Below are 26,822 nucleotides of genomic sequence, written 5' to 3' on the forward strand. Positions count from 1 at the left end.
CTGTCTGCATACCCAGAGAGGTGCACTCTGGCTACGAAGAAACCTTTAGAAAGCAACTAGGACTATAACAGGAAGAAGAAGAAGGGAGTAAGAAAAGACATTTTTGTGTCTAAGTTGCTCAGCTACACAATTGATTATTCCTTGATCTGAAACAACTAGCAATTACTCTAATCACATTGAACTCAAGGCCCTGAAAATTTCACTGCTATTAAAAAAAAAAAAGTCCTTCATAGATTCATCTCAATTCAAAGCTTAAAAGCAGCTTTTCCCATTATTAAACCTCCCCACTCCAACGCCTCAGTCTCATTTATGATCATCATTTCAGTACAAAAGCACTATTTAAGTAATCAACAGAAAATAACATTATAAGTTAAAAGCTAGTTGTGACCATCTGTGATAGCACATGCAACTGAGCAAGAGAAAACAGCACAACTTCACTGCTGCTTCCTCACAACACTTTGACATAGCATACAGATTGCAAAAAGCTCATTCCTTTCCCAGCAGGAGACACAAGAAGCCTGACTTGAGTCAGATGGGTTGAGCTACAGCTCAACACCAAGACGTTCTGAAGGGAAGCACATGGGGCAGCAGGAGGGCAGATAGCATGTTTCCCAGCTGAACTAAGACACCAGTCTATGAGTCCCAGAGAACTGAAGATTAAATTGTTAGAGAAAGCTTTAGACAGGTACCATCTTCAAGATGTAGCTTTTAGCACTCAGGAACTTCAACCACTATTGTTATTTTCAAAAGAAAGTAATAGAGGAGAGAACTCACTAAGGGGGCTGTAACAGCGAAAGAGCATGAAACAGTTTTTCAACTGGTAAAGGTAAAAACAGCGTTGAGACACAGCTCACAGATAGTAAAACCTAGATTCAGGCATTTTTGCATCAATTAGCTGCTTAAGTTCCTGCTATAATCAATGGTATATTCTGTTCATCCTAAAGCAGATACCTATGTTCAGTCAGCTGAACACTTCTTCAGGTCCACTGAGTAGGTCTCTGCAGACTATAATGAGAGCACAGGCAATGAGCTCACACCCTGGCATCTAAATTTAGGTGCCCAAGACTGTGAGCCAACTCTACAATTTATACAACCAAAGCACATAGGCATGCTGATAGACCAAACGTACACATGCTGTAAGCAACTGCTGGGACAACAGTCCTTTAAAAAAAACCTTTTCTGAGAAAGGACTTAGGGGAAAATACAAGTCAATAAGAAAGCCTGCTAACAGAACAAGCTGAATTCCTGAACTATGTTCCATACAACTTTCAGTCTGCATGAAAAGGAAATACTTTTGAGATATACATAAGGAGGGAGAGACTGCCCTACAAAAGTTGTCTTCAAAAATAGCAACACATCTGAATGACTTCCAGCACACAACTGCTCAGGGAAAACATCCCTCATTCATGAACTGTGTGAGGGCTGACATAGATTTATCTTTTTATCATAGTTTTGTCACATTTTCCCCAGTTGCTACATGGACATAGGTAGCACTGGACTTACAAACTAGAAAACTAAATAAATAAAGGTCGAGTGAAAGAAAATAATGTATTCTAAACAAAACAAAAACTCAAACAAACAAAAAAAACCCACACCAAAAAACTCCTACAACACAGAAGCTGGAATTTGAGTTAGGGCATGCTCAGACACTGCAGTAAGACAACAAAGCACCACTTCCCTGAATTGCCGTAAATTGACCACTTGTTCTTAATCTGTCCCAATTGTGAGATAACAGATCCACTTGTTGACAGAGCCATAGATTGCATCAATTGGTTGCCCATAGAATAACACTGGGACCACTTGTTTGGCAATTATGCAGGCTAACATCCCTCTCTCTCTCAGTCCCTCAGTATCACAGTCAGAGGAAAGGACAGAAGAGTGAAAGCAGCTAAAGCACAGGCTACATTCTTAACCCTTGAGATGCCAACAGTTGGGCTACTGGGGTGTTCACCTACACCCGGCTTTCTTGGTGAGTAGGATTCTCCAGGGTGAAGTGTGAGTGACACCCCTATCTACAATTCATTAATTCTTTTTCTCCTTTGGGCTTGCCTGCCGCCTTGACCAGGGCTGATTTTCAGACAAGAATCAAGATATAAAAGCATATATTCAAGCAGCAGTTACAGGAAGACTTGAGCAAAATACTGCTGTAAATAATATGACAGTGATCCTGCATTATTCTGCCATCTTGAAGTCTGACAAAAGCTGTTTGTTTCTCGCCTTTACTTTTTTAACATGACCACCAGACCTAATGCTTTCCCTAAATCTTTACTTGATAGAACATTATTTCCCTTCATCTAATACTTTGTCAAGTAATCCCAAGTAGCAGCCTCTCTGTTATTTTCCCCGAGGACCTAAATTCATAATTATTTGGATTGCCCTGTATCCTCTCTCAGCTACTAGGACAGGACTGGCTTCAAGAAACAAATCATACCAACCAACAAATAAAAATCCTGGAGAACAATTCCACAATACTACCAGTGTAGAGCTGTTGGCTTGTTTCAGTCTTTAGTAGCTGCTATTTAAATAGGATCAGAGTAATTTTTAAATGAACAGGTGAGGTGACTTTTAATTTTCCTTTTGGGATGACACATTCTACAACACAACCAAATGACAGTAGTTAACTAAAGCTCAGTGCAAAAACAAAAGCCTTGGGGCTGTCAGTAGCCAGACACTTGAGAGGGCTCAAGTGTTCCCAGACAGAGAGAAACCTGGGGACAAACCCACCAGTTTCCATTTTGATATAAGGCCATTCACATGTTCAACAAACATTGTTTAAGAGCTCAAAATTGGAGCAGGGAGCTAGAACATAGATTTCAGTCCAGTTTGAAGGAATGCTTTATGCCACTGGGCTCCAGGCGTCAGAAGGAAGACTCTCTAAATTAACAAGAAGACTCTGCAGCATGGCAAGTTGTAGGGGCAGACGAGCTGAAGGACCCCCACATGGCAGGCTTCTGCTCAGCTATTCTGCCAGGAACAGTGGCTTTGAATACACTTCTGTCTGTGCCTTTATGGTCTAAAATATTCAAAATTAGACAGCCTTTAAGGCACATTAGAGTTCATTTATTCCCCCAGGCACTTGGGACAGTAAGAGAAATGTAAAATCCAACAAGTTTACACTCCTGAATTGTCAGCTGTTGGTATTACTGAAGTATATAGCTGTCTCCTTGAACTAAACTGCATTTGAGAGCAGCTGTGAAATCAGATCGGCTTCGCAACTAGGTACAAAACAGCGGGTTTGTTTCCTCCGGCATTGCTTCTCCAGTTCAGCCTTTTCACTTCACAGCTGGTAGAGATGCTCTCCAAATCCCACCCTCACACCACTAGAAACCAAAAGAAGCCTAAGAGAACATATCAGGCTTGGAAACCAATAGAGAAGCTGTGGTAGCATTAGTTACTAGAAAACCTCCCTTAACATTTCAAGTTTGAAAGAGATTTGAAACGGAGAACATAAAGAAAATAGAAACTCTTACACAGCATGCAGCTTCATAGCCTGACAGAAGAGGAGGGAGGCAGAAATAAAAGAAAAGCTGTCATTACATAACAGTGTAAGTAGCATTTTAAGAACAGAAGGTTTGATTTACCAATTAAAAAACTTGAAACTGAAAAAATGAACATTTGACTGTTGCCTTTTCATTCTGATTAATACAAGCAAAGAATTTTCTGGTATTATTTACAAGTACCCAAGATTAGTAGATGAGAGCTCATAAACAGCTCTGAAAAACATGTATCAGTTTCACTCAACTAGAGTGGAACTGTTCAGAGTTTTGCTATACAGAGGAACAATAAGCATTGTGACATTTTATGACATATTCTAGACATAACTTACTAGTTTACAGCCTGCAAGAGGGAGTTTTAAGATGCAAGTTCTTGCTGTCATTAATATTATACAATTGAACTAAGCATGCCACAAAGAACACTACAGGCAGATTTGTCAGCTCCTAAATGCAGGCTAGTGACACTCAGGTATGTAAGTGCAATATCCAAACCACGTCAGGTTGCGATAGGAAGGGAGAGGGTACAGACCCTGGGCAGGATCCAAGCAAAAAAAGCACACCATGCTGCTCAGCTTGAGTTTCTGAGCAAAATTGCACTGGTAGTGTCAAGCAAAGGCACTAAACGTATTCCTTAAAGCAGTAAGAGATGAAATACCTCTTCTGCTCTCCTGCCAGTGGCTACTGCCTCCATAGCCCAAGACAGCTAACACAGGTATAGGTCCAGGCCTCCACTACTTTTATAAATGACTCTGCTGCGCTGAAGCCTTTTAGTTCCAGCTTGTGTGCAGGGCTGTGACCTGTGCAGCTGAGTACTCCTTCCATTGCTTCTGGGAGGAAAGCAGGAGCCAGCTCGGGGTATTCATGTCCAGTGAGAGCATGAGGCAGCTGCCTGGGTCAGGCAAGAGAAGAAGAGCCCTGATCTCCCCAGAGCACTCATTCTCCTCTCTTCCAAGACAGACTGAAATAACACAACTCTCCCTTAAAAAAAAAAAAAACAAACCCCCAAAACATCCAGCTCAAGTGTCATTCTTTGTGCAAAAATGTTTTAAATTTGAAAATTGGGTACTGAGTGAAGCATATTTGTTTTCAAGCAGAATGAACAGGTTTTTAAGAACTTATCCTCTAAGCTATGAAAAAAGAAAGTAATCAATTAAATACATAGAAGTAGTAGAAGGGAACTGCTGAGGACATCGAACTTCAAAGTTTAGTTTAAAATCTAAAGAAGTACACTCATGATTTCACAATTACTCTTAATAGGTTAGTTATATATATATAAAAAGACAGATCTCCTTGATGTTTAATGGGCTTTAAATCTCTGAAGTTAATGAGGGTGAACTATTTCTCAGTTTGGAAGCCTTTAAAAAACAAGCAAACACACTCTATCCTTAAAAATAAACTTTTCAAAATTTAATTAAAAAGTCAACAGAAAAACACCCAAACGCAAACAAGTGCAAGTGTTAAGGTGGAAAACACTGGCCAAAGCATCAGACTGGGAAGCACTCACCCCATGAGGTGCACAGGGTTCAGACACACATTAAGTTGTTTCAGGGAAAGCCTCAGAAGATGCAGGGTAAATCTACACAAGCTGAAAACCCACAAGTCAGAGAGAAATTTCCCATAAGCCTCATGTGAAAGGCTGCCTCCTTATCCTCCAGTCTTTGAATAGTGCTTTTCTTCTGAAACAAAGTGTATGAGGTACAGCGAACAAACTGTAAAGGTAACTAGGCCTTTTGTCATATAGTTCCTCCACCCACTTGTACTTTACTGCACAATAGCTCGTTTACAGATTCAGACCACTCCAGCTCCACACAGAAACAATCCTGCATTGTGAAGTGATTCTACCAGAGGAGTAAAATCTAAAAATACTGCAAAAAGTCTATAACAATCATTTCGTAGAACTCTACGGTTCTTCCCTTAGAGACAAAGGCTTTCCCAATTTGAATGGGTAATAACAGACTTAGTCACTCCTTATTTGAGTGTGACTAATAGCCTGCAAAAGCAAAAATACATATGTACCATATAAAGCTATTTATCTCTTAAAATAAAAAAAATTATTCATACTGAAGCAAAAGTAGTTGTAATATGAAAACCCATGCTACCTCCTCTCCCATGTCCACTGGGGAAAACAAAGCACTATATAGCACAGACCCATTCCTGCATGTGCTACCCAGGACAAGCTATACGTGTTTGTTTACACCAGTGGGTAGGTGCAGCAGCTACAAAACAGTGATGGGTAGAAAAACTAGCAAAGCACATGAATCGACTCTTAATCTGCCTAGTCAGCCATACATTAACACAAGTAAATCATGGGAGGCCAGTTAGGCTGTTGGGAAAGTCTGGAAGAAAAGACGGATAGCCTACCTACACTCTACTTGCACTTTCACCTCATAGAGAATAGTAACTCCATCCCCCACAAGCTGCTATAATAGAATAAAGATAAACGCAGGGATTATGCCAAGTTGACCCCAGGCTTTGTTCTTTCCCTCCAAGCATAGTCAGTGAAAAGGTCTAAACACACATCTGATTTGACAAGCATTCAGATTCACAAAGAACATGGTGAAAGTGAAATCATACTCGGGGCATTCATGGGTCCCTATGTCAAAGGTCATTCAGCAGTTTTTCAGCTGCTGCTTGCTAGGATTTGAAATGAACTAGTTTAAACCCCCATTGCCACAAACACTGACATACAGTTTATGCCAGCCAAATTTATGTCATAGCATGTTTAGCAAAATTTAGCTCAGAGATAATGTAATTTTTGCACAAACATTTAATCCTCACAACTGGCATTATCTCATCTAGAAAAGATGGATAATTTTCCTTTTTATCCAGATTCATGTCAACTCACATAACTCCTCTGCAGAAAATTGAACTATTATTAGAAAGAAGTCTGACCAAACCATTTATATGCTTCCCTCTTTACATAAAAAAACAAACCCACAGGTTTTTCTACCTAACTGGAGGTTAATTAGTTCGTTCAAACCAGAATAAAAGTCACATTTAAATCACTTAGCTAAACCAAAGAGCTCAAAAAGCTTTATCAAATAACTTATCATTGATTTTCTTAGTTTTCTCAAGTATTATTTGAGTCTTCCAGCTGCCATTCATCGTATTTAAAGAAGGCGCAGAAGAAACTAACTTGAAACAGTAGCAGGCTAGGAAGCTTCAGGGCAACTAAAAGTGGGGGAGCAGCAACTGTAAACCTGTTGAGAAATAACAACAGCGAAGGAAAACAAATGTATTCTTCCAAAGCCTTTGTGAAGCTCGCCTTCAGCTCCGGGCAGCACAGTGGCAAGCCCAGCTGTCGATTCAGCAAGCTGCAAGACTGTCACTCCAAAACAGGTCACAGTTCAGCAAGCAAGTTGTTATTTGTTTTTACTGCCGACAAAGAGGTCTACAACCTAAAAATCAGCATTTCTAAGGCAGTGTTTTCCTAGGAACAACTCTATGTCTTTACATCTTACATATAACATTTTGCCATCGGTAGACATCAGTAGACATCTGAACTATAGAAAATCTCAAGCCTCACTTTATTACAGGAGATAGTTTCACATAAGGATGCTAGCTCACTGTAGCTGGCAATCAGACTTGTTTCTGTCACTTTGTCAGCAACCCAGACTTCCCCAAAGCTGAAGAATAAGGCACCAACATCTACTACTACCACCACCTCTAGTTCCTATGCCAAAGCACTGGGAGTGCATCTGCCAAAAAGCAGCCTCTATTCCTTACAGTTTCCACCAAAGGCACACAATTTGGTAACAGCAGACATGGGACCGCTCCACTGACTGCTTCTCAAGGCAGCAGCAAGAGGGCTGTGTTTAGTGGGACACACACCATTAACTGACAGAGTTAGTTACATTACATGCTCTCACCTCAAACACTAGGGCACCAATTTAAGTAACCCTTGGGCAGGAGACAGTCTTTATTCTTTTGACAAATGGGAAAAAAAAAAAACCCACCTCTCAAGGAAGCACAAAATAGCTTGTTCTTTCTGGCTAAGGAAATAGGACCCCTGAATCGTGCAGATACTCAGGATGACTTCTTCATCTGCACCTTTCCCACATGAATAACTAAGAATCCATTTTAAGTAGAAGATTGACATGATCTCAAAGACTGAATATTTTGTTCCAGAGCACTCAAGCCTGAATGGAAACAACCCACATGTAGGCTTTCCATGAGTGTCCCGCTTGCAGAAATGGAGAAAAACAACAAAAATAAGGACACACTTCTACAGGGTTTGAGACAGGAGAGATGACTAAAAAACCCTTATTCTTTTCTCACGTGAGGATGACAACACAAGCATCACAAGGCAATGCAGGCCTCACTTCTCTCCAAATCCCTTCTGTCCCCTGCTGTGAACAAAGCACATTGCTTTCCTAATGCCTGGCAGGTTGTGTTCAAGATGGTACAGAAATTCCTCCTATTCTATCATGCTGTGTAAGCAAACAGATTTGTCATGTTGGTGCAGTTGCTTACTAGTTTTAGAATATTCTGAGATTTGTAAATGGTTGTGGTGGCTACCAGACAGTTTGGGAATCTGCGAGGTACAGTCAACAAAAATTAAAAAAAAAAAAAAAAAAAGAAATGGAATCAGAGGTATTGATTAGTATCATCAGTAACACCCAAGGCAGTAATATCAACATGCTTTTGGATGTAGGGTTTTCCAGAATACCCTTATGAGTCAACATCAAAAGGAAATCTAAGGGCAAGCCATGTGAATGAACCTGAATGATTTTGAATACGTGCCTCCTCCAAAACAGAACTTGACACTCCTTGTTCTCATATGCTACAGGCTGATCAGCTGAGCATGACATTTCAGTCTCTGCAAGTTACCCAAATTAAAGAGTTCCCAACTATATCAGAGTGTCCACTGACGTACTCTGTAATAACCATATAGGCTCTCCAGAACTGCATGATTTGCTCCAAGAAACCTAAACCACCTATTATTACAGCAGAGATAATAATAAACCTTATTTAAGCTGAAAAACATAGATTTGGCTTTTTTTGGTAGCAATTTTTCCCATCCCTAAAACCATCTTGCTTGGAAGAGGGGGAAGAATGGAGGTGAAAATACACTGTAGCTCTGCATATCTTAAAATCCTGAAGTTCTTGGGCAGCCAGATATGATAAGCAAGACAGGATTCACTACTTCATCCAGGAGTGAGAACAACATTGCACTGACTCATTTAACTTCTTTTAAGAACTACTCAGTTCCAGAATAAGGAAATAAACATGAGGGTTTATAACATCTGTCTATACAGCACATCTAAAAGACTCTTCTCTGTATTTGCTGGAGTCACCAGCATTCACACAGGGCCTAAAACACATAGAAAACACGGCAACAAACAATATCTCATATACCCTAACTTGTCTACTTGTCTACTGCAGAAACAAATCTGTTCTACCTAAGAAAAACAGCAGACAATTAAAAGGTAAACTGCATGATTCTGGGCTGAAATAGGGAGCAGGAGCAAATCACTGTAAGCCTGTGAGCTTCCACATCTTAATAGCACGGTGTTTACCAAGGCTTAAGGCAAGGGTTGGCCACTAGGGTTCCCAACAGGAAAACTGGGGGGAGGATACAAGGTGAAGGATGCAAGAAGGAACCTTCCAGGCCTGTATTTTCTATAAGCATCTCATTTTGTGACAAGCATTGCACTTTTGTTTGCACAAGGCCTTCTGTAAATTCATAGTTTGTACATTAGATACTTTACAGAGGAGACACTAAGCTCTTTCCGCCTCCTCCTCACTCCCATCAGCAAAAGACAACCTGCTTGCATAAAGTTTTAAAATATGTTGCAGTTTGAGTTAAATCTAGCAAAAACTATTCTGAACTGGTTACATTTTAAACCTGAAAAATATGGATTTACAAGTTTCTCCCCCATACCACCTCAGGCACTCCATAGCTCTGCAGCTGGTGCTCTTAATTATCCTAAACTCAGGATTCCAATCCTGCTGTATTAGTATTTGCCAAGAAAAAGTTACAAAGAGATCTTAAGCATCAACCCAAAGGCTGTTATCATTGAAGGCTAATCATGTTTATTAGTACTACGACTATATTTTACTAGTATATTTTTAAATAGAGAACTTCAACCGTATTAGTTAACCAAGTGTTTACTTCTAAACTAACAGGTACTAGCAGGACCCAGAAAGCTCTCAAAAATTCCTGGTTTCAGTGAATTTGTCTGAAAGGGACATTTGGAAATGGTGTACAGCTTGGTCAGACTGACATACCACATCACTTGACACTAATAAAGAACAATCATCCAACTCTAGGAAGCAGGAACACTGGGTTCCACACCCCACCCCTCAATGGTATATACCCCATCACAAGACTTCTTTTATGGATGTCTGGAATATAGTAGCACAGATCCTTTTATATCTGCAAACTTTCCTCATATATGGTGCTTGAACAAGCTATTGCCACCATTCCAACCTAAAAAAACAGAAAGCAGCAAGTAAAACTGTCCACCAAAAGAATAACTTTTTTGCATTACCTAAATACTTTTAAGATAATGAAACCCGTATTTCCCACATTTCCTTCTGGTTAAGTGATCTTTCAACTATTCTGCCGCTCTGCTATTCTGCAATTTTCCATATCTGTCCTGAAAACCAGCCCTGGCACAATACTGCAGCCATGCCAGCCAGGTCAGTCCAAGGCAATACCTTTCTCTGTCTGATGTGCAACTATGAAAATCCGATAAAAGACAAGAAGAGGTCTAGATTTTTTTTATTCATATTCATAAATGCAACTTTCCTAAGCTGCATTAACATGCAACATACTGCTTTCAGGAGTGCCAATTAAGTCACAGATGTTGAAAGATTTGTAAAATATGTAGCTAACGCCTTCTCCCCTAAGAGTGTTCACTTTCTTATTCTTACTCAGATGTCTTTACACCACTTACCCGTGAATACACCTCCCTTTCCATCTGTGACTGCAGAAACTAGTGGCTTCCTACTGTAAACCACAGCAATCACATGGGGCAAGGAAAGAGGAGACCAGAAAAACCCCACAGATCTCTCTTAAACTAGTCTGGAATGTGTTTTATTTGTCACCAGTTACAGATTACCCGCTGTTAAAGATAGTTAACTAAGCTTTAGTTTTATCACCAGCTTCCTTGCTAAGTAGCTACAGTCTTCAGCATCATAAAAAGCTCATATGATCACAGAAACAATTCTGAACTGCAAAATAAAAATGTATGTAAAGAGAATTAATACTGCTGCCAAGGGAGCAGCATTTGTGGAGCTCTATGGTATAATCAGTCTCAGCAGTTGTTTCCTTTTTCTTGGGGGGTTGGGGAGGCGAAGGGGAGCAGTCTTTATCGGAGGAGAAGAAGGGAGCAGAAATTTTTAAGAAGAGTTTTCACTTAAGGCGAATCAATCCAAGAGACTGGGGAAACTTTGTGTGTAACATGCAGCTAAAAGGAGATCTTCGAGGGACATGATCTTTACAACAAATAGTATCCATGTCCAGAACAGTCACAAGGAGATTTGGCAGCAGCTAACAGAATGAGAAAAATAAAACTTTTTCCAACAGCATTCCCATTTTATTTATTAAAAGTTGCAATTCATACATTTTGCTGCTATAGCATAGATTTCCAGAGTCCACTTCAGTTTTAGCCACAGTGCCACATTGAACAGACTACAACAAGCAAGACAAACTAAACCAAATGTCAGTTAAGAGGTTTGCGGTTTTTTTAATTAAGCATTTTAAGACAGGTTTTCCATGTTTTAACAATTCATCCATATTCCATATACCAAATTTTTTTTATTCTGACTTGCCAGTTAGTTTGGAAGCTCAAATGTATCAAAAGCTGTCTTAATTTCCTGAGCAGATGCAAACCAGGAAGATCTTCCATTTAGCATAAATTAACACACTGCACCTGGTTTGGGGTTTTTTTTTGTTTTTTTGTTTGTTTTTTTTTTTAACGGGGGAGAGCACCTTTTAGAGCTTGAATGCCATAAAAGCAAACAAAAAAAATCTTCTTGAAAGATGTAACTGAAAGTTAGAAGTGCACAAGCAGCCACTACTGCTTACAGACACAGTAAACTGTAGGCAACTGAGAGGGCTTTTTAAACACCATATTCTTACAGTGGGTGAGTGTAGCTGTCAAAAAAACTTGATAAGATTCCTCGTTAGTTTTCCTGCTACTGTGCTTCTGCACACAGCCTCATTTGTCTACTTGATCCAACTCTCTACAGCTTTGTATTTCATGTCCTCCTCCAATATCTGGATTCCCTGTGTCTCAGCCATGTTCCTGGCCCAATTTCCTTCAACTCTGTATTAGCACATCTTCCAAAAGACTTAATAAACCTAACACACTTCTGCAGGGCAGATTATGTAATCGTGTAACTAAGCAAAACATTAAAGATAAAAAAATTGAAAAGAAAGGAAAGAACCACACACACCTGCATGATGAAAACGAAACTGAGCCATCATGCTGTTACTCCCTTCCTTCCCCCACACATATACAGCAATCAGGAATAGCAAGTAGTACGTCACCCATTTAGCTCATCAGTATTTTCCTGCTAGAAGAACCTTCAGCACTACTCTGTAAAGCACCTAGGAATACTTTTGACAGTTGAAAAAAAATTAAGTTTATTTTACACCCATTAACATGATCATAAACCAAAGGCTACTCTCTCCATCTCCCCAGTACAGACATCCTCCATGGCAAGCTTGTCATTTCTTGCTTCATAATGGAGTCATTTTATTGTATGCAAGAAGCCCCAGGCACTCTGTACAGCCCATTACTCTTTGCTGCCCACATTCAGATGCCTAATCTGCTATCAGCCAGAAGCTTGACAGACAAAAGGAAAGGCAGGAAAACAGCACATGCAGCTGCACATGCGCAGACACACTTCAGCTACAAAGTGCTTCAACAGTAGACCAAGAATGAACAAGACACATTGGATTGACAGTCCTTCTTAAAACTATGGTTGAAGGAAGACACACGAATTCTTTAAAGGTAGACAGGTTGGGGAAATATTTATCACATAAAAAGCTTCATTAGGATGCCTATTAAGATACATTAAAGCACAAATCTGGAAGACTTTACTCAGTAAGCGAGCACCTTGGAACTTGAAAAGTCACAAACATTTTTGTTCTGAGAATTTGCTATATGAGACCTTTAAAATGCTTAAAATATTGTCAAAAGTTAGAAAGATGAAATAAGAGCTAAATATAGGGAACTGTAAACTATTAGAACAAGACATTTGACAAGCTTTCGATTTCAGCACTTCTGTTTTCTTACTGCCTCAGAAAAGCACTCACTCTTTTCTAAAAAGTTGTATATACTTTCTATATGCCAAAGTATTGTGACACCATACATATGCAAAAAGCAAATATAATGAAATGATTTGCATATAGTAGTGCACAACAAGGAGCTTTTAAATTACTTTTTTCCAGGCACTTGACACAAATAAATGGAGGAGGCTTGCAACTTCACACTAAAACCAAAGAAAATGCTCGTATTTGCTGGAGTTCTTAACCATCTTACTTTATTTCACTTCTGAAGAAAAGCATCTCAGCACTGTCACAAGCAGTACTGCCAAAAAATTTTTGAAGCATCAGATTCACAGACAACAGTTTGCATCAAACAACTCGTAAGAATTTTCTGTCAGGATCATAAACCTCTGCTGTGTGTCAGGATTTTTATTCAACTAAGTCTATTTGTATCCTTTACAGTTGGAAAGCTAAAATTCTACCTGTGTGAACTGGCTCAGTACATAGAAACAGAATGTCTGCCACTAGTTTTATTCACTCACATGCTGAGGTAAAAACCAGGCTCATCTTTTTAAGGTGTCTGTCTCCATCATGTAACTACCACATGAACTATGCAGGCGTGATTAATCACGTGGTGAAATACAGAGAACCATGGCACGTTATACTGCGTGACGTGTCACTGGAACTATTTCCCTTTTCCTATGCCACAACTACCAATTAAATTTTGCTTCTCATTTTTAAGTTATTATCTTACTTTTGTGCATAAAATCTCCCAGCATTTTGATTGCACTATAGAACCAATTCTATCTTCCAATATTCGCTCAAAATCATGTTTAGTATTCCAGGAATTCAGTAAGTCTGTCAATTCCAAATCTGGGAAATGTACAAGGTAAACCTTACCATGAAGGGCAGAAGTTGTCAGAATAGTCTGTTCCATAGAATTAGTCCCTGTGGTTTTACTATCATTACAACACTGTTACGAACAGAAGTTTACCTTGTGTTGCTACTGGGAGCATTCAAGCCAGTCTAATAGATTAAATCATTGACTATAACTACCGATATAGATACATACACGTATGTCTACAAAACAAATCCCTATTGGAAATGCAAATTCACTTTCAGCACTCAGTAGCTAGAATGTATCAAAATAGGTTGTTATTACATAGGAGCAGATTGTTGGATGGCTTGTTAAGTTTGAAGTTGGCAAGATTACTGTTTTCTTGTTGCCTTTCAGACATGGAAGTTCTGAACTCCCCTGCTGAGCCTTGTCCTGCAGGACGAGTACTTGTCTCCTTCTGCAGCCATCTGCAGCACCTCCCCAACAGCAGCACATCCCTGACGGTACTCTGCAACCTTATCTTCCTCTCCCACATGTACAAGGTAAGAGGAGGAAAAAAACCACTACATTTGCATATGTAATTATGGTGCAGCTCACCAGTGAGCAAAAAATTACTGGAAGTTGAGAACAGATATGCCCAATGACCACACCTTAGTATTTCAAATGAAAATGTTTTGCAAGGAAGGGGAAGGGACAACAGCAGGGAAGGAAGCCAGTCATTACAGCTCCAAATCTGCTTCAAAGTCCTTATTCACCACCTCATGCTCTTTACCAGGCAAACTGTACCTATGTCCTTCCTGTGAACAATAGCATAAGAATGACTCCAGTAGTGTGTGACTGGTTCTATTTTGCTTGACTTAACCAAATAGCTGTGCCAGGAGTACTATGAAGAAAAGGAAAGGCTATGGAAAGACATAAACAAAACAGGATGGAAGATTAAAAAGGTTACAGATTCTGAACAGTATCTCCTTTTCCAGTCTAAGACTTAACATGACTTACAGTAGATAGCTTACAGGAACTTAAGAGAAATGATAAAATTGACTAGAAGGTGTGAAGAAGGAAAATCTGATGCATACCTAGAAGCACACACGGTAAAAATACCTCAAGGCATTAAGAAAAGCTGTTTAAAGACAAGCACATTTTAGAAAAAGGGACAACTCATCTCCCTGAAGCTTCTGGGCATTAATAAAAATTACGTTAGCTCAGGTGAGGGGGGAGGTATTAGGAAAACAAACAAATAAAAAGCCCAACCTGCTTCTTTAGGGATCTACCAGTTCCACAAAAATCAACTTAAGCCCTGTAATTAAGGCCTGATTTTCTGTTCTTTAGTTTGCCCTTTTTCAGTTGGAATAGATTTCCCCAGGCCTTTTTCACATTGTGCCACATTTGTGATGTTTTGTAATATCATTTTGCTTCTTTCCATATACACATCTGTGGACGGATGCCTGCAAAATAGAATAGAAAATTGCCCTCAGTGTCTGTCAGCTGCCTATCAAAGAGAATTTGGAAAGGGACATTTGCTGAAATAATGAAAACATTTTGTATCACAAAAACTGAAGGTGTTCCCTAGCATCACTGGCCCAACTACTATTTGATCCTAACAAGAACAGGCACACTAGTTCATAGGTAAAAATATTCTCTACCACATCAGACTCTTAACCCCTTTACTTCAAGTGTTGTCCATGAAAGTCACTCTCAGGATCATGGTGAATGGCAAGGTTTATAACTCATTTATCTCCAGTGATCTTGCCATCTCCTCCAGCATTCCTGATCTATCACTTGACCTGTGAGAAGCTAAAGAACAAAGAAGCTTGCAGAAAGAGAGGATATCTGCATCAAAAGCAGCACAGAATACTATGTGGTTAGTTAAGGAACATTTGTTTCTTTTCCTTCTGATACACTCCTGTATCACAGAGAATTCTTGGTGTTTAAAGAACTAATTTTACCTGTCCTTTCAGGTAAAGAAGGTGAAGAAGGACCGCTACTCATATTCACAGATCCTAACTGAACAGGATGCAATGTCATCTCAGCACAGAATTTTTTTTTCCTCTCCTCTCAGTCATAATTAAGCACCCCACCACATCCCAAAGAATACATTCATCATTAGACATGTTCATTTGCTTTACACAGCTCTCCAAAAATAAGATCAATGGAACACATTGAAGGGAGAGCAACAAGAAAGATGCTACCAAACAGAAAGCAAATATTTGTAAGGGAAGCAGTAAAGGATGCCCGTTTTCAGGTTTTAACCTTTGGGTGACAGCAGTTGTTAACCAAACTGCTTTGAAACAACAGGGGTAAAGTCAAGGAGATTGTGACAGCTGGGAATGACAGCTGAAAAGGAGAGAACTGAAACAGGCTGCTTTCAAACAGTACTGACTTCTCAAAAATGAGAAAGCATATTTTTAGTTAACTTCTGTTGCTCTGAAAAAGCATGTTAAAATAAAAGATATAGTTACATTACAGTAAGGGCATCTGAGACAATCAGATTGAGGCAAAGTAAAAAAGACTCCTTTCTTCTCTATTGTCCCTTCTGGGGACACATGTACAAGTCTAAAGAAACCTGGTTAATATGTTCAGCACTACCCAACTGAAACATCTGAATCACTGCCTGACTGCTCCACACACACAAAAATTTAACAAGTTTCTTCTTTCTACTGTACCATCACCTATCCTCCTAACACATGAATGTAGGCCACCAGGTACTCACACAAGGAATTGGATGTATAGGCCAAGATACAGGAAGAGAACACTCAGTACATGTATTTTTTACTGCCTGAGAGGTGCCTACATACTGTGTGATGGAAGTAGTATTTTTCTCAGGAGTACTGAAGTAGATCTATAAAGCTATGCTGCATTTAACTGGAGTCAGTTAAATTCATCAAGTCTCACTCCTCTTGACTGGACTTCCCATTCTCCTTGACTGTCACTCAAGAATACTACTTATCTATACAAGAAAGAGATAAATAGATTATTAAATAAACAAACTGTGTCTCAATAGGAAAACCAAAAGTATTTCTGTGTGACTACTTCTTTTAAGGAAAGGCTAAAGACTAGAAAGTTGCAACTGTGAACAGTTTTTTAAAATATCAAACTTCTGTTACTCTTTCCAACAACTTAAAAATAAGATGCAAGGAACTGGACAACCAGAAAAGCAAACCAAGACTCAGAATACATGAGCACATGATAATTAGCTAAAAAATCAACTCAGAGTATTAGAGACAATGGCTTATAAAAGGTTTAAAAAACTTACCAACATAACATGGAAGCAGAAAGCATGACAAAAAAATACACTCATGAAACCCCCTATACAACTCAGCAACAATTCCAGTATTTCAAGGCATCACCCAGCCAGCTGAGGTCAAAGCTATTTACTGCTGTGATCTTCTCATGCAGCAGCCAAATACATTCCTCCCTGGAAGGCCAGCAAGGTGCATCAGAAATCAGGTATCAGACCTACAGTGAGAAGCAGAGTACTCCCCTCCCTACTCCACTCTCCCTCCTTCCCCACACATGCTTTGCCTCACCCATCCAACACTCATGCATACAACCCTCTGCTCTCTATGCCTTGCTTGGGGGTTTGTCCACTTTTTTTTAAAATTACTAAAGACTTCAAACAGCACTTCACTCAGCAGGAAAGAATCCCTACACCCAAACTGATGTATTGCAGCATCTCATGACTGGCCTAACCACATATCTTCACTAACGAAGATACCAGAACACTCTTCATACCCACCTTGCCTCACACTGCCCAGGCAGGAGCAGCACCCACCTGCACCCACAGCCACTTCCCACACAGCCCCACCTGTGACAAGCAGCTGTGGTGGTAAGACCTAGACTTGCATGTGTTTGTCCCAGTCAAGTAGACTTACCAGGTGTCTTGGGGTGACTTGATGTTGTATTCCCTATCGCTGCACTATGCCCAGAAATTAGTATATATGCCTTTCTATGCTTTTAAACTGGTGGTGGGGGAGGAGTGGTTTGGAACCTGCCTTCTCTCAGAAGATATATTTCTAAATTTGGCCAAACCAGCACACCAGGCCTGGCATTTATTTACACATTTCTGGGAAATTTTTGTTTTAAGGAGGACATGCATTTTTATTTACTTACCATTTTCAAATACTAGAAACACTGGTAATATGCTGAGACTCTTCTTTAGTCATTACTGTCACAATAAACCCAGTATCTGATGAAATCATTTTTGCCCAGATATTAAACTCCAAGAAAACAGCCTCCTTAAAATCCTCCACATCCCAGTAGCGGTGTTCATGTTAACAGTGTAGTCTTTAACTGATTCCCTCCTGATGTGATTTACTTTTGTCTACCCTCACATCACTGAACTTAAGATTTGGGAATACAAAACACATCAGAAGATAACATTCTACTTCTCTGGCACATCATTACATAGACTATGAAGACAGGAAACATCACCAGTGAAAATACTATCTTAATACTATCTAAAAATGGCTAAAGACAAAATTGAGTTTTGCATCTTGCTACCTGTTTGCTGAAAGTACAAATATTCCAATACAATAAATATGAAAGAACTTAATCAAGCTGAAAGGAATAGTAACTACCAAATAACAAAACTATTCTTTCCCTTTAAGGCTCTAGATCAAGCCAAATACAAGAGTAGTCCCGAGGATTAAAATTGGATTGAGACCCAGTCTTGCTATGGACTTCCTGTGTGACCTTGGGTAAGTCACTTGAGAATTTAGTTCTCAAAAATAACAGGCCTATTATAGCTGCCAGAATGAAGCACCAATGTTCCTGAGACCACAAATGAAAGACAGGGTTCTGCTTACTTGCCCAAAACAGAAAAGATCCTACATGTGAGTCCTCTTGAAAAATGTAGGTAACAACCATCAAAAATTCAGGAATATTGACATTAATCAGCTGAAAATTAATCTGGAACTGTACTTTGCAATATGGTATGAAAGCCTACATAAAAACAGAGTAATTTTTTCTTTCCACCTCTAATTTTGGGTATTTGAAACCTATCATGAGTAGAATCTTTATGATTTCCAGAGATGCAGTATGTACTGTTAAAGATCAAGTTTACAGTTGACAAAGTACACCTACTCCAGTCAGCCTGCAGTATCAATTAGTTAAATGTTTTCAAAGTGACTACAAGCAGCTAACGACTTGAGAGCAATACGCTTATATTTTTTGTAAATAATAATGACTGAATTTAGAAGCAGGGATTCTTAAGAGGCATTTGGCCAGATAATGTAGTTCCAGCAGTTTATAAAAAATCAGTTAAAAAACCCAAACAAGCAAAAAACCTACAACTCAAGTTTCACAGTGTTGATTTTATTTCTTTACCATAGCAATACACAGTCCCGCGCACGTTAAAAATGTCTGCCATCCCTTGCTGGCATTTTAAACTCTATTAAAACAGATGTTTCCACGCGAAGAAAGGCATTACAGTGACATTTTGACTTCAGAGCATGTCAGCCTCTCCCCCCACCACTGGAAAACTTCTATAAGAAGAAATGACAAGTTAAGACCACAACCAGAGTCTCAGTGGGGAAGGAAGCAGGGAGCAGCTGTAGAACCCTTTCTACCTGCTCTGTCTGCAGAGGAGCTGCTTACAGAGAGCAAGGGCCCAACCAAAGCCAGTAACACCGCTTAACAGGACCTGTCATAAAGCCCCAAGTCCACAGAAACCCCTCCCCATTGAGTCTATCTGATGTAACTAAAAATATTCAACAGAAAATTTGGACTGAATTCAAAGAAGTCAAATCCTCAGACTTCTAACTAAAAAAATTGAGTGATTTCTATGACAGGGAAGTCCATATCAAAACAAAAGTTTTGTCTTCTTGCTACTTTCTCCTTAAACCTTTCAGCACATGTACAGAGCCCTACAAGCAAGGAAAATTGTTTCAGGAAATAAATCACCTTAAAAAAAAAAACCAACTGCGTCAGGTAGTTAATCACCTTAAGACACCCTGCTTCACAACTGTTAAAATTACAAGCAGTGATTGCCAACAGAAAAATGAAGAAACAGTGACCTTTTTAAGAGAGCTCATTATATTTCAGTAGTTAACATTAAAACAAAAGTATTACTTGTTTATAAGAAAGGAGGCTTCCCTGGTCTCAAACAGTTAATTCAGTTGTCCATGTAGATCTGTTCACTGTGCCTGGAATTTTAACGCGGGATACATTCCACAAATCCCAAACTGCAAATTTAAATTAACACTAGAGTGAAAACATGATACCTAGTGAAAAAGAAAGGCAAGGGGGCAAGAGAAGACAGGCACAACAAGGAATGTTGTATCCCAAGTGTCACTAACACCTGACATCCTGCCAGTAGTTAACACCTTGGACCTAAAAGAAATAGGCCATGCTTTTGCCTTATTCAAAGAGACTTACAGTCTTCTTACACTTCTTAGCTTGGTAGCAAAATTTTATATTAAATTGTTATCTAATAGAAACAGAAAGAGAGGAGAATCAACTGTAAAGCAAATGAAATAGCACTCTAACAAATCAATCTACATAACCTTTTAGTAATGAACTCACTGTGATCAAGGGGTAAAATAAATAAATAAATAAATAAATAAATAAATAAAGGCTGGTTTATACCCTCTCCTCCCACGTACCTGACAGCATGCAAAATTTACTCAGATTCATACATTCTTCCTTTTACCATTAAACATGCATCTGAAAACCTGAAGCATACTTACTTTATTTTCTGAACATCTATATTTAAGGTTGGCATATTTTTAACACTCTAGTAAGGAAAGTTTTAAATATTTTGTTTGTTTTACTTATCTCACAGCATTGCTGAAGAACTAGATGTGTCACTTGTAGTTTTGTTATTGAATAAGAACTAAGACAATTCTATAACATACATGAGGGAAGCTAAGAAAACGACTAATCCTGACTGCAAACGAACTCCGAATAAGAAAACCTTTGCTGATTTTGAAGCCATATGAAGTCTACACAGGAGTCTCACAAGAATGTGGCTATGCAGACGACCGGCAAAAAATACCCAAACCATGTCTCTCTTTCCTCCTCTTCATTTTTCTATCAAAAGAGGGGGAGAAGGGGAAGAAGTAGATAGGATGAGAGACTCCCAACCAGTGCTATGTGTGTTTTATCACATGATCTCAACACTCCTTTAATTCTTCTGCTGTAGCAGATGTTTTTGTGTATTGGCTAGAACTAAGGACAATGACACAGGGTAGTTTTCTTCAGGTAGGAAGTGCCAGATTTCCTTGTAAGTGGAGGCTTTAATGGCAGCACCAATCGGCTCTTTGCTGATATCCTGCAGGGACCAATAAACAAGGTAGAAAAGGAACCAGCTCTAGAGTTAAGAAGATAAGACTGTCTTTCCAGCTAGAGTTAATGCACCAGGATGGCTCCCAAACACAGAGAGAAAGCGGGAGGAAGAAAGAAAAAACAAAACAAAAGTTTACAGTACAAGAATAGCTGTGTTAAGCTTAACAAGAGATAAACAGAAGAAAAGTTTACAGTATAATAACTGGATGCCCGGTACTATTAACTGGCATACTGGATGTCTAGTGCAATCTCTCTTAATAATCTCCTATTCTGTGGGAACCTGGAGAGGAAACAGCATAAAATTTATTTTATGGTTTTATTTTTTATACTATGGACAAGCCAGTTTCTGGTACAGCTCCTCTATGCTCATTCCTCATTAACAGAAGATACCTGTAAGAACCAAGTGCATTTAGAGACTCAGGAAAAAAAAAGCCTCATACTTACTTCATTATTTTAAATGTTAAAGGGTTAACATTTTTTCTATGCATTTTCTTTAGTAAATATTTACAAGTCAAACATAAACCCACTGCTGAGAAATCTCTATTATCCAGATTCTATTATCTAACCGATCCTGATGCTTCAATGCACAATGACTTAAGTTGGTTTTAATTCCTCAATAAAAGGAACCAAAAGCAGCCTAAACCAAGACACACTACATTGTACATTGCAGAACTAGTTGATAAAGACTCAGAGGCTTTTTACAATAAAGTGGGTGCAGCAATGAGGTCCAAAAGTGATGAAGATGAAAGATACCTGGAATGGTACCGCATCTTATACACCTTTTGTTTTCTGTGAGTGATACACACTGCAGACAAAACGTTTCATGCTAAACAGCCTTAAATCTGGTTTTCTAATATTAAGCACAAAGGAAAAACACTGACAGCAAGCGTGGTAAATAAATCCCTCCCCTGAGAATGAAAGCAGCAGACAGGAGGGGGCTGACATGCATGCAGGAGAAAACTAAACACCATCTTTTTTTTCTACCTGCACAAGTTGCCATTTGCTGCAGCAATCAGGGATCTTTTTTCCTGTCGATTTCAAAAGCCAGGTTTTCAGAAAATTTCTCTCTCGAGTCATCTGTTGATATGCTTTAAGAGTATGGTATTCATATCACTGGATCTTTAAGAGAAAAATCCATTTTCTTTCCTGTTCAGGTAAACATGTTTACAGCTCCTGCACAGACGCTGGGTGGTTCAGACTCACATGTCACACACATGTCGTCAGCAACAAGAAAAGCCCCTTTCTCTGATCATCCACATTTTTAATAAGGTAAAGAGAAAAGCACTTTCCAAACTTACCTTTAGCACAGCCAAATCATGAGCTAAATATAAATATTTACACTAGGACAAGGAATTAATAACACGAGCGTGCAAACAAGAACACTTGCTAGAAAACGCACACAGCAAAAATAAGAAAACCCTTTCAAGTTCAACGTAAGCAAACCAACCCGCTAGCCCCTGGAAAGGCCGTCATTTATCACCACGTTACGCCCCGAACAGTCAGGATTAGAGAGGTGAAGCACCGATCGTGACTCCGATCTATTTCAGCGACTGTTCACTGCATATGAAAACATCTCAGATCGCAGGCAAAGCCTTCCTATCTGTGACCCTGCACAGGAAATGCCACATAAAACCTAAAATTGCCAAGGAGGGTTACAAAATCGCCTGCTCTACATCCTCCTGCGAAGAGTCGTGCTACGAGGACCGAACTACTTCTCCATTTTCCAGAAAATAAGTAGAGAGTGGGTGTTATGAGCGTTTATTCCCCCCGCCGTGTACCTTCCCATTGCATCTTAAAGTAACACACGTACCAAAGGGAAAAAAAACCACCACCCCACAGCAGCCCTTAAGTCTGAAATGTAAATGTAATTCCTTATATAGACTGCAGCAGCTGGTCACACACGCACGGAGAGCGGAGCGGGGGCCCCCGGCCAAACCGTTACCACCCATTATTATACAAACAGGTACCTCCGAAGCCAGAGGGAAGGCAAGAAACTTCGCCGCCCGCCCCCGCCGCCCGGGCGCAGCCCTCCCTTCCCCACCGGCCCGGCGGGGCGGCAGCGCGGCCGCGGGGAGCCGCCGGGCACCAACTCTCGGCGGGGCGGGGAGGCGCGGAGCGGGCGGGTGCGGAGCGGAGCGGGGGCGCCGGCCCGGGGCGGCCGCGCTGCCCCCGCGCGAATCGCTGCCCGCTGCGGCGGCGGTGCCTCCCTCGCGTGTGCTCCCGGGTGTGCCCCCTCGGGGACGGCCGGCGTCCCCCACCGCAGCCCCCCAAAGGGCGAGCGCCGGCCGGGAGCGAGGAGCCGGCCCGCTGCCGGGCGAGCGGGGCGGGGGGGGGGGGGGGAAACTCCGGCGGGCGGCAGAGGCGCTCCCGGCGGGCGGCGGGGCGATCCCGCCCGCGGGGCCGGGGGGAGGCCCCGCTCCGCCCGGGGTAGCGCGCAGGTAACAAGTTTCGGAGTTGGGGCTGCCGCGGCCGGGCGGGCGGCGGCCGCTCCCCCGCCGCTCCCCGCGGGGCTCGGCGTCCCCGCCCGGGCCGGAGGGCGGCGGCGCGGCCGGGGGCCCCCGAACCCGCTGCCGGCGGCGGGGCGGTCGCGGGGCGTGCGGGGGAAGCAGCGTGTAACGGTCCCGGACAGCGGCGGAGTGCGGAGGCACCGCTAGGCGGAGGAGGGAGGCGGCGGCGAGGGAGGCTCCAGGTAGCGGATATAACGGTGCGGAGGGAGCCGCGCTCCCGGCGAGCCGCGGCGGGGGAATTACTTTGGCGCCCGCCCGACCTCCCCCCTGCGCGCTCGGGACGGCTCTGCCCGGCCCCCGCCCCGGCCCCGCCGCCGCTCCAGCGCGGCCGCGGCGCTGCCCCGCGGGTGACTGACCGTTGTTGCGGCGCGGGTTCGGCTGCTTCCTGCGCTTACACCTGGGGCCATCCGCCATGATCCGCTCGCTGGTGTCTAAATGCTCCAGTCACCTCCTCCCCCGCCCGCCCCCCTCCCTCCCTCCCCTCCCCCCCGGACCTGGTTTACGACACTGGGTGGTTTTACTTTTACATCACCTTCCTACACCTAGTGCTCGCCCGGAACCTTGTTGCCACGGGAGACGGGCGCTTTACGGCAGCGCGTTTGAACGGCGGCGGGGGAAAAGTTGCGCCCGCAGGTACCGGGAGCGGCGGCAGCGCCCGGGGGGGGCTCGGGCCCCCCGACCCCCGCGCTGCCGGGGCGGGGCGGGGCCGGAGCCGTGGTGGGGGGCGTCGGTGGTCGCCGGCCCCCGGGGCGGCGCCTGGGGATCCCCGCGGGGTAGTCCCGCAGCCCCGCGCGGAGGGGCCGGCCCTGCGCCCGCCCCGCTGCCAGGTGCGGCCCCCGGCAGCCGCCCCCAGGTGCGGCGGGGCCGCGGCTCCCCCGCCCCGCGGGGCAGTCCCGGCGCGGGGCCGCGCTCCCGGCCCGCGGTGCCCGCACCTGGCGGGGCGCGCAGCGCTGCGGGAGCGGCCGGGGCTCCCCGGGATCGGCGGCCGCTCTTACAGGGTGAGCGAGAAGCAGACAGCTGGACCACAGTGACGCCGTTCCCACCGTACGTGAAATCTGCCGCACTTGGGCTCTCCTTAGTCATACTTCCCTGTATCACGAAGAGGAGGAGAGGTATAAAATTCTGTGCCCTAAAAAATAAAAAGAAGAGAGTACTTTTTCACGGATGATTAATAAGCAACCTCTGTTGTGCTTAATAAACTTATTTAATGTATTAAAGATTAACTATTTATTTACTCTTGCTTTTCACTTCAGGCAATAAAATAATTTAGTAAGTTTGCTTCTAGCTTTCCTTATTTCTCTTTTTTTTTCATTCTCTTGGCATGATTCTGTGGAATTTATAGTTCTGTGCTTCTGGGGAATTCTTTTATCTAAACAAATTAAATTTCAGTGAAAGCATTTCACTTAATGGGATACTTTCAATAAGAAATTGATACACTACAGAACTTGAGGCCTTCAGCTGTTCTACATTGTCATATCCTACATGCTGTATATTCATATTCTGTAACAAGTCACCTCATTTCATGGAAGCTGCAAAACATGTATCTAGGAAATGAACTACTGAACACTGCCAGTTTATGGGCATACCTCGCATCAGAAGGTCCCACAAAAGTCTGGACAATCAGAAGGGCTTAGAAAAGAAGTATTGGGCTAAAACGGATGCAGAATTAGGTAAAGATCCAAAGGGATATTTTCCTAATTAATTTTACCCTCAAAAATGTACAAGAGCCTTGGGTTTGGATATTCACATGAGAACAGCATTTGCAGGTATCAATCATTTGTCTGATAACTCTCAAAAAATTAGTAAGTGTAGGTGTGTTGTTTTACATATGTTTTTACATCTTTACTCAGTGATGGTTGGCTGCTGACCTCAACATTTTAAACCCAAGAGTGGCTAAAGAAGGGTAGCAAATCAAACAGTACCAGGTGCTTGATGGGCTAATGGGAGTCATTCAAAAGCATTAGATTTGGCATCATCTGAGAGTACTGAACCCCGAATACAAGGATGGCTAAGAACTGCAACATGAAACCAACTACAAGATAAGAGTGACACTCGTCACCCCAAATTTCGAGTGAGCAAATTACAAAGTTTACGGCAGAGTTTTGTTTTTAGTTCAACATCCTTGCTTGTCAAGTTTCTGTGCAGAAGATATGAGTGCTTAAGGTCTTTTGGAATTGTTGGATGCTTTTTATCATTCTGTGGATGAATTTGAGGATGAACCAAAATATGATATACAGATTTTCATGCTAAGTTTTTAATTTCTTAAGTTTGGTCATGTTTTTAGAAGTTACAAATAATAAATAATACCTCTAAGCAGATTTGTAGATTTGTAAGAATATTCTCCTGTATGCCCACACAAAGTTCAAGGCCTTCTTCAAGCAACTTTGAAGAGCTTATTTTCATTGACTTTTGTCACTTTTCACCTCTGGATAAGAATTCTTGTCTCTTCCTTTTGAGCAATTTTTGTTTCCTAACAGAATGAGAAGAGAAACAGTCTCCTGGTGTTTGTTGTGCTCTTTTTCTAATAGCCTTAGTGTCTGTTTGAACTTGAGTCTCTTGAGATTTCCAAGCAGCTGGGAGAAACTGCTGACAACTCCTGGTGCCCATTACTTTCTGAAGGGCAGAACTGAAACTGGCAGGAACATTAGTAGCTGTACACTGCTACAATTTGGATAAATGAGAAGAGAAAACCAAAGCAACCTTTTTATATGTTATCTTTGAGACCAAGGAGGTCTAGGAACTAAAAAAATCAGAGGATAATGTTTTGCGTCAAGTTTTTTATGACCCCAATCACTATTCATTGTGAAAAGTGTCTCATTCATGACTTGTAAATAGATATGTAAACAGGGTGGTTTTTAAACTTTGACGTATTTAATCCGGACAACGGGGTGCTTCACATCTTTGTATATGAAGTTCCCATTGTTTACTGTCCTAAATTAAGGATGCAGCCACCACAAAAGGATTTTTACCTTCTACATTCTTCTAATCCTGGATGAAAAGCAACTAGGTAAAATTCCTGCTATCTTCGTCATGTTCTGCAGTACGTGAACATGTTGAATATGTAATTTCAACTGGTTTGTGCTGCAATAATGGAAAATCCGGGTTTTCTTTATGGTGCACAGCTTTCAATCTGACTTTTCAGTCAATGATGCAGGAATTAATTAATGTATTCATTTGCAAAATCTCAGCAAAGAGGTGTATTTCTGCATCCTCCTAAATGTGGCAGTCTCGAGAAGATATCTCTTTAAAGGAGGAATTCTAAGACAGTGGTAATCCACAACAATTTCTAGTAATATAATTTGTATGGGAATTTAGGCAACCTAAATAGGCATATTGTGGTTAAAACATGAGATTGCACAGCTGCCGTACTTCACCTTTTTTAAAATTTATTTCCACTGTCTGAAGACAAGAATAAAATACTTCCATAGTCAGACTGTTTTATGGATGCTCAAAAACCAGCTAATGATTCTTACAGA

General features: G+C 41.5%; 1 protein-coding gene and 1 long non-coding RNA gene across 2 annotated transcripts in view; one reads left to right on the plus strand and one right to left on the minus strand.

Annotated features, from left to right (window-relative positions):
- Nucleotides 1-23,784, minus strand: part of ZEB1 (zinc finger E-box binding homeobox 1) — a 121,600-nt gene extending 97,816 nt beyond the window's left edge. The window contains exon 1 of the mRNA XM_069006531.1: nucleotides 23,703-23,784. Coding sequence (XP_068862632.1) covers nucleotides 23,703-23,760 — 58 coding nt within the window. The 5' untranslated portion in view covers nucleotides 23,761-23,784. The remainder of the gene's footprint in view (nucleotides 1-23,702) is intronic.
- On the plus strand, nucleotides 23,194-24,630 carry LOC138106253 (uncharacterized). The gene is made up of 2 exons (XR_011148951.1): nucleotides 23,194-23,528; nucleotides 23,893-24,630. It is a non-coding gene; the product is annotated as an uncharacterized lncRNA (long non-coding RNA).
- The last annotated feature ends 2,192 nt before the right edge of the window (nucleotides 24,631-26,822 follow it).

Source organism: Aphelocoma coerulescens, chromosome 2 (assembly GCF_041296385.1).
Source record: "Aphelocoma coerulescens isolate FSJ_1873_10779 chromosome 2, UR_Acoe_1.0, whole genome shotgun sequence".
NCBI lineage: Eukaryota > Metazoa > Chordata > Aves > Passeriformes > Corvidae > Aphelocoma > Aphelocoma coerulescens.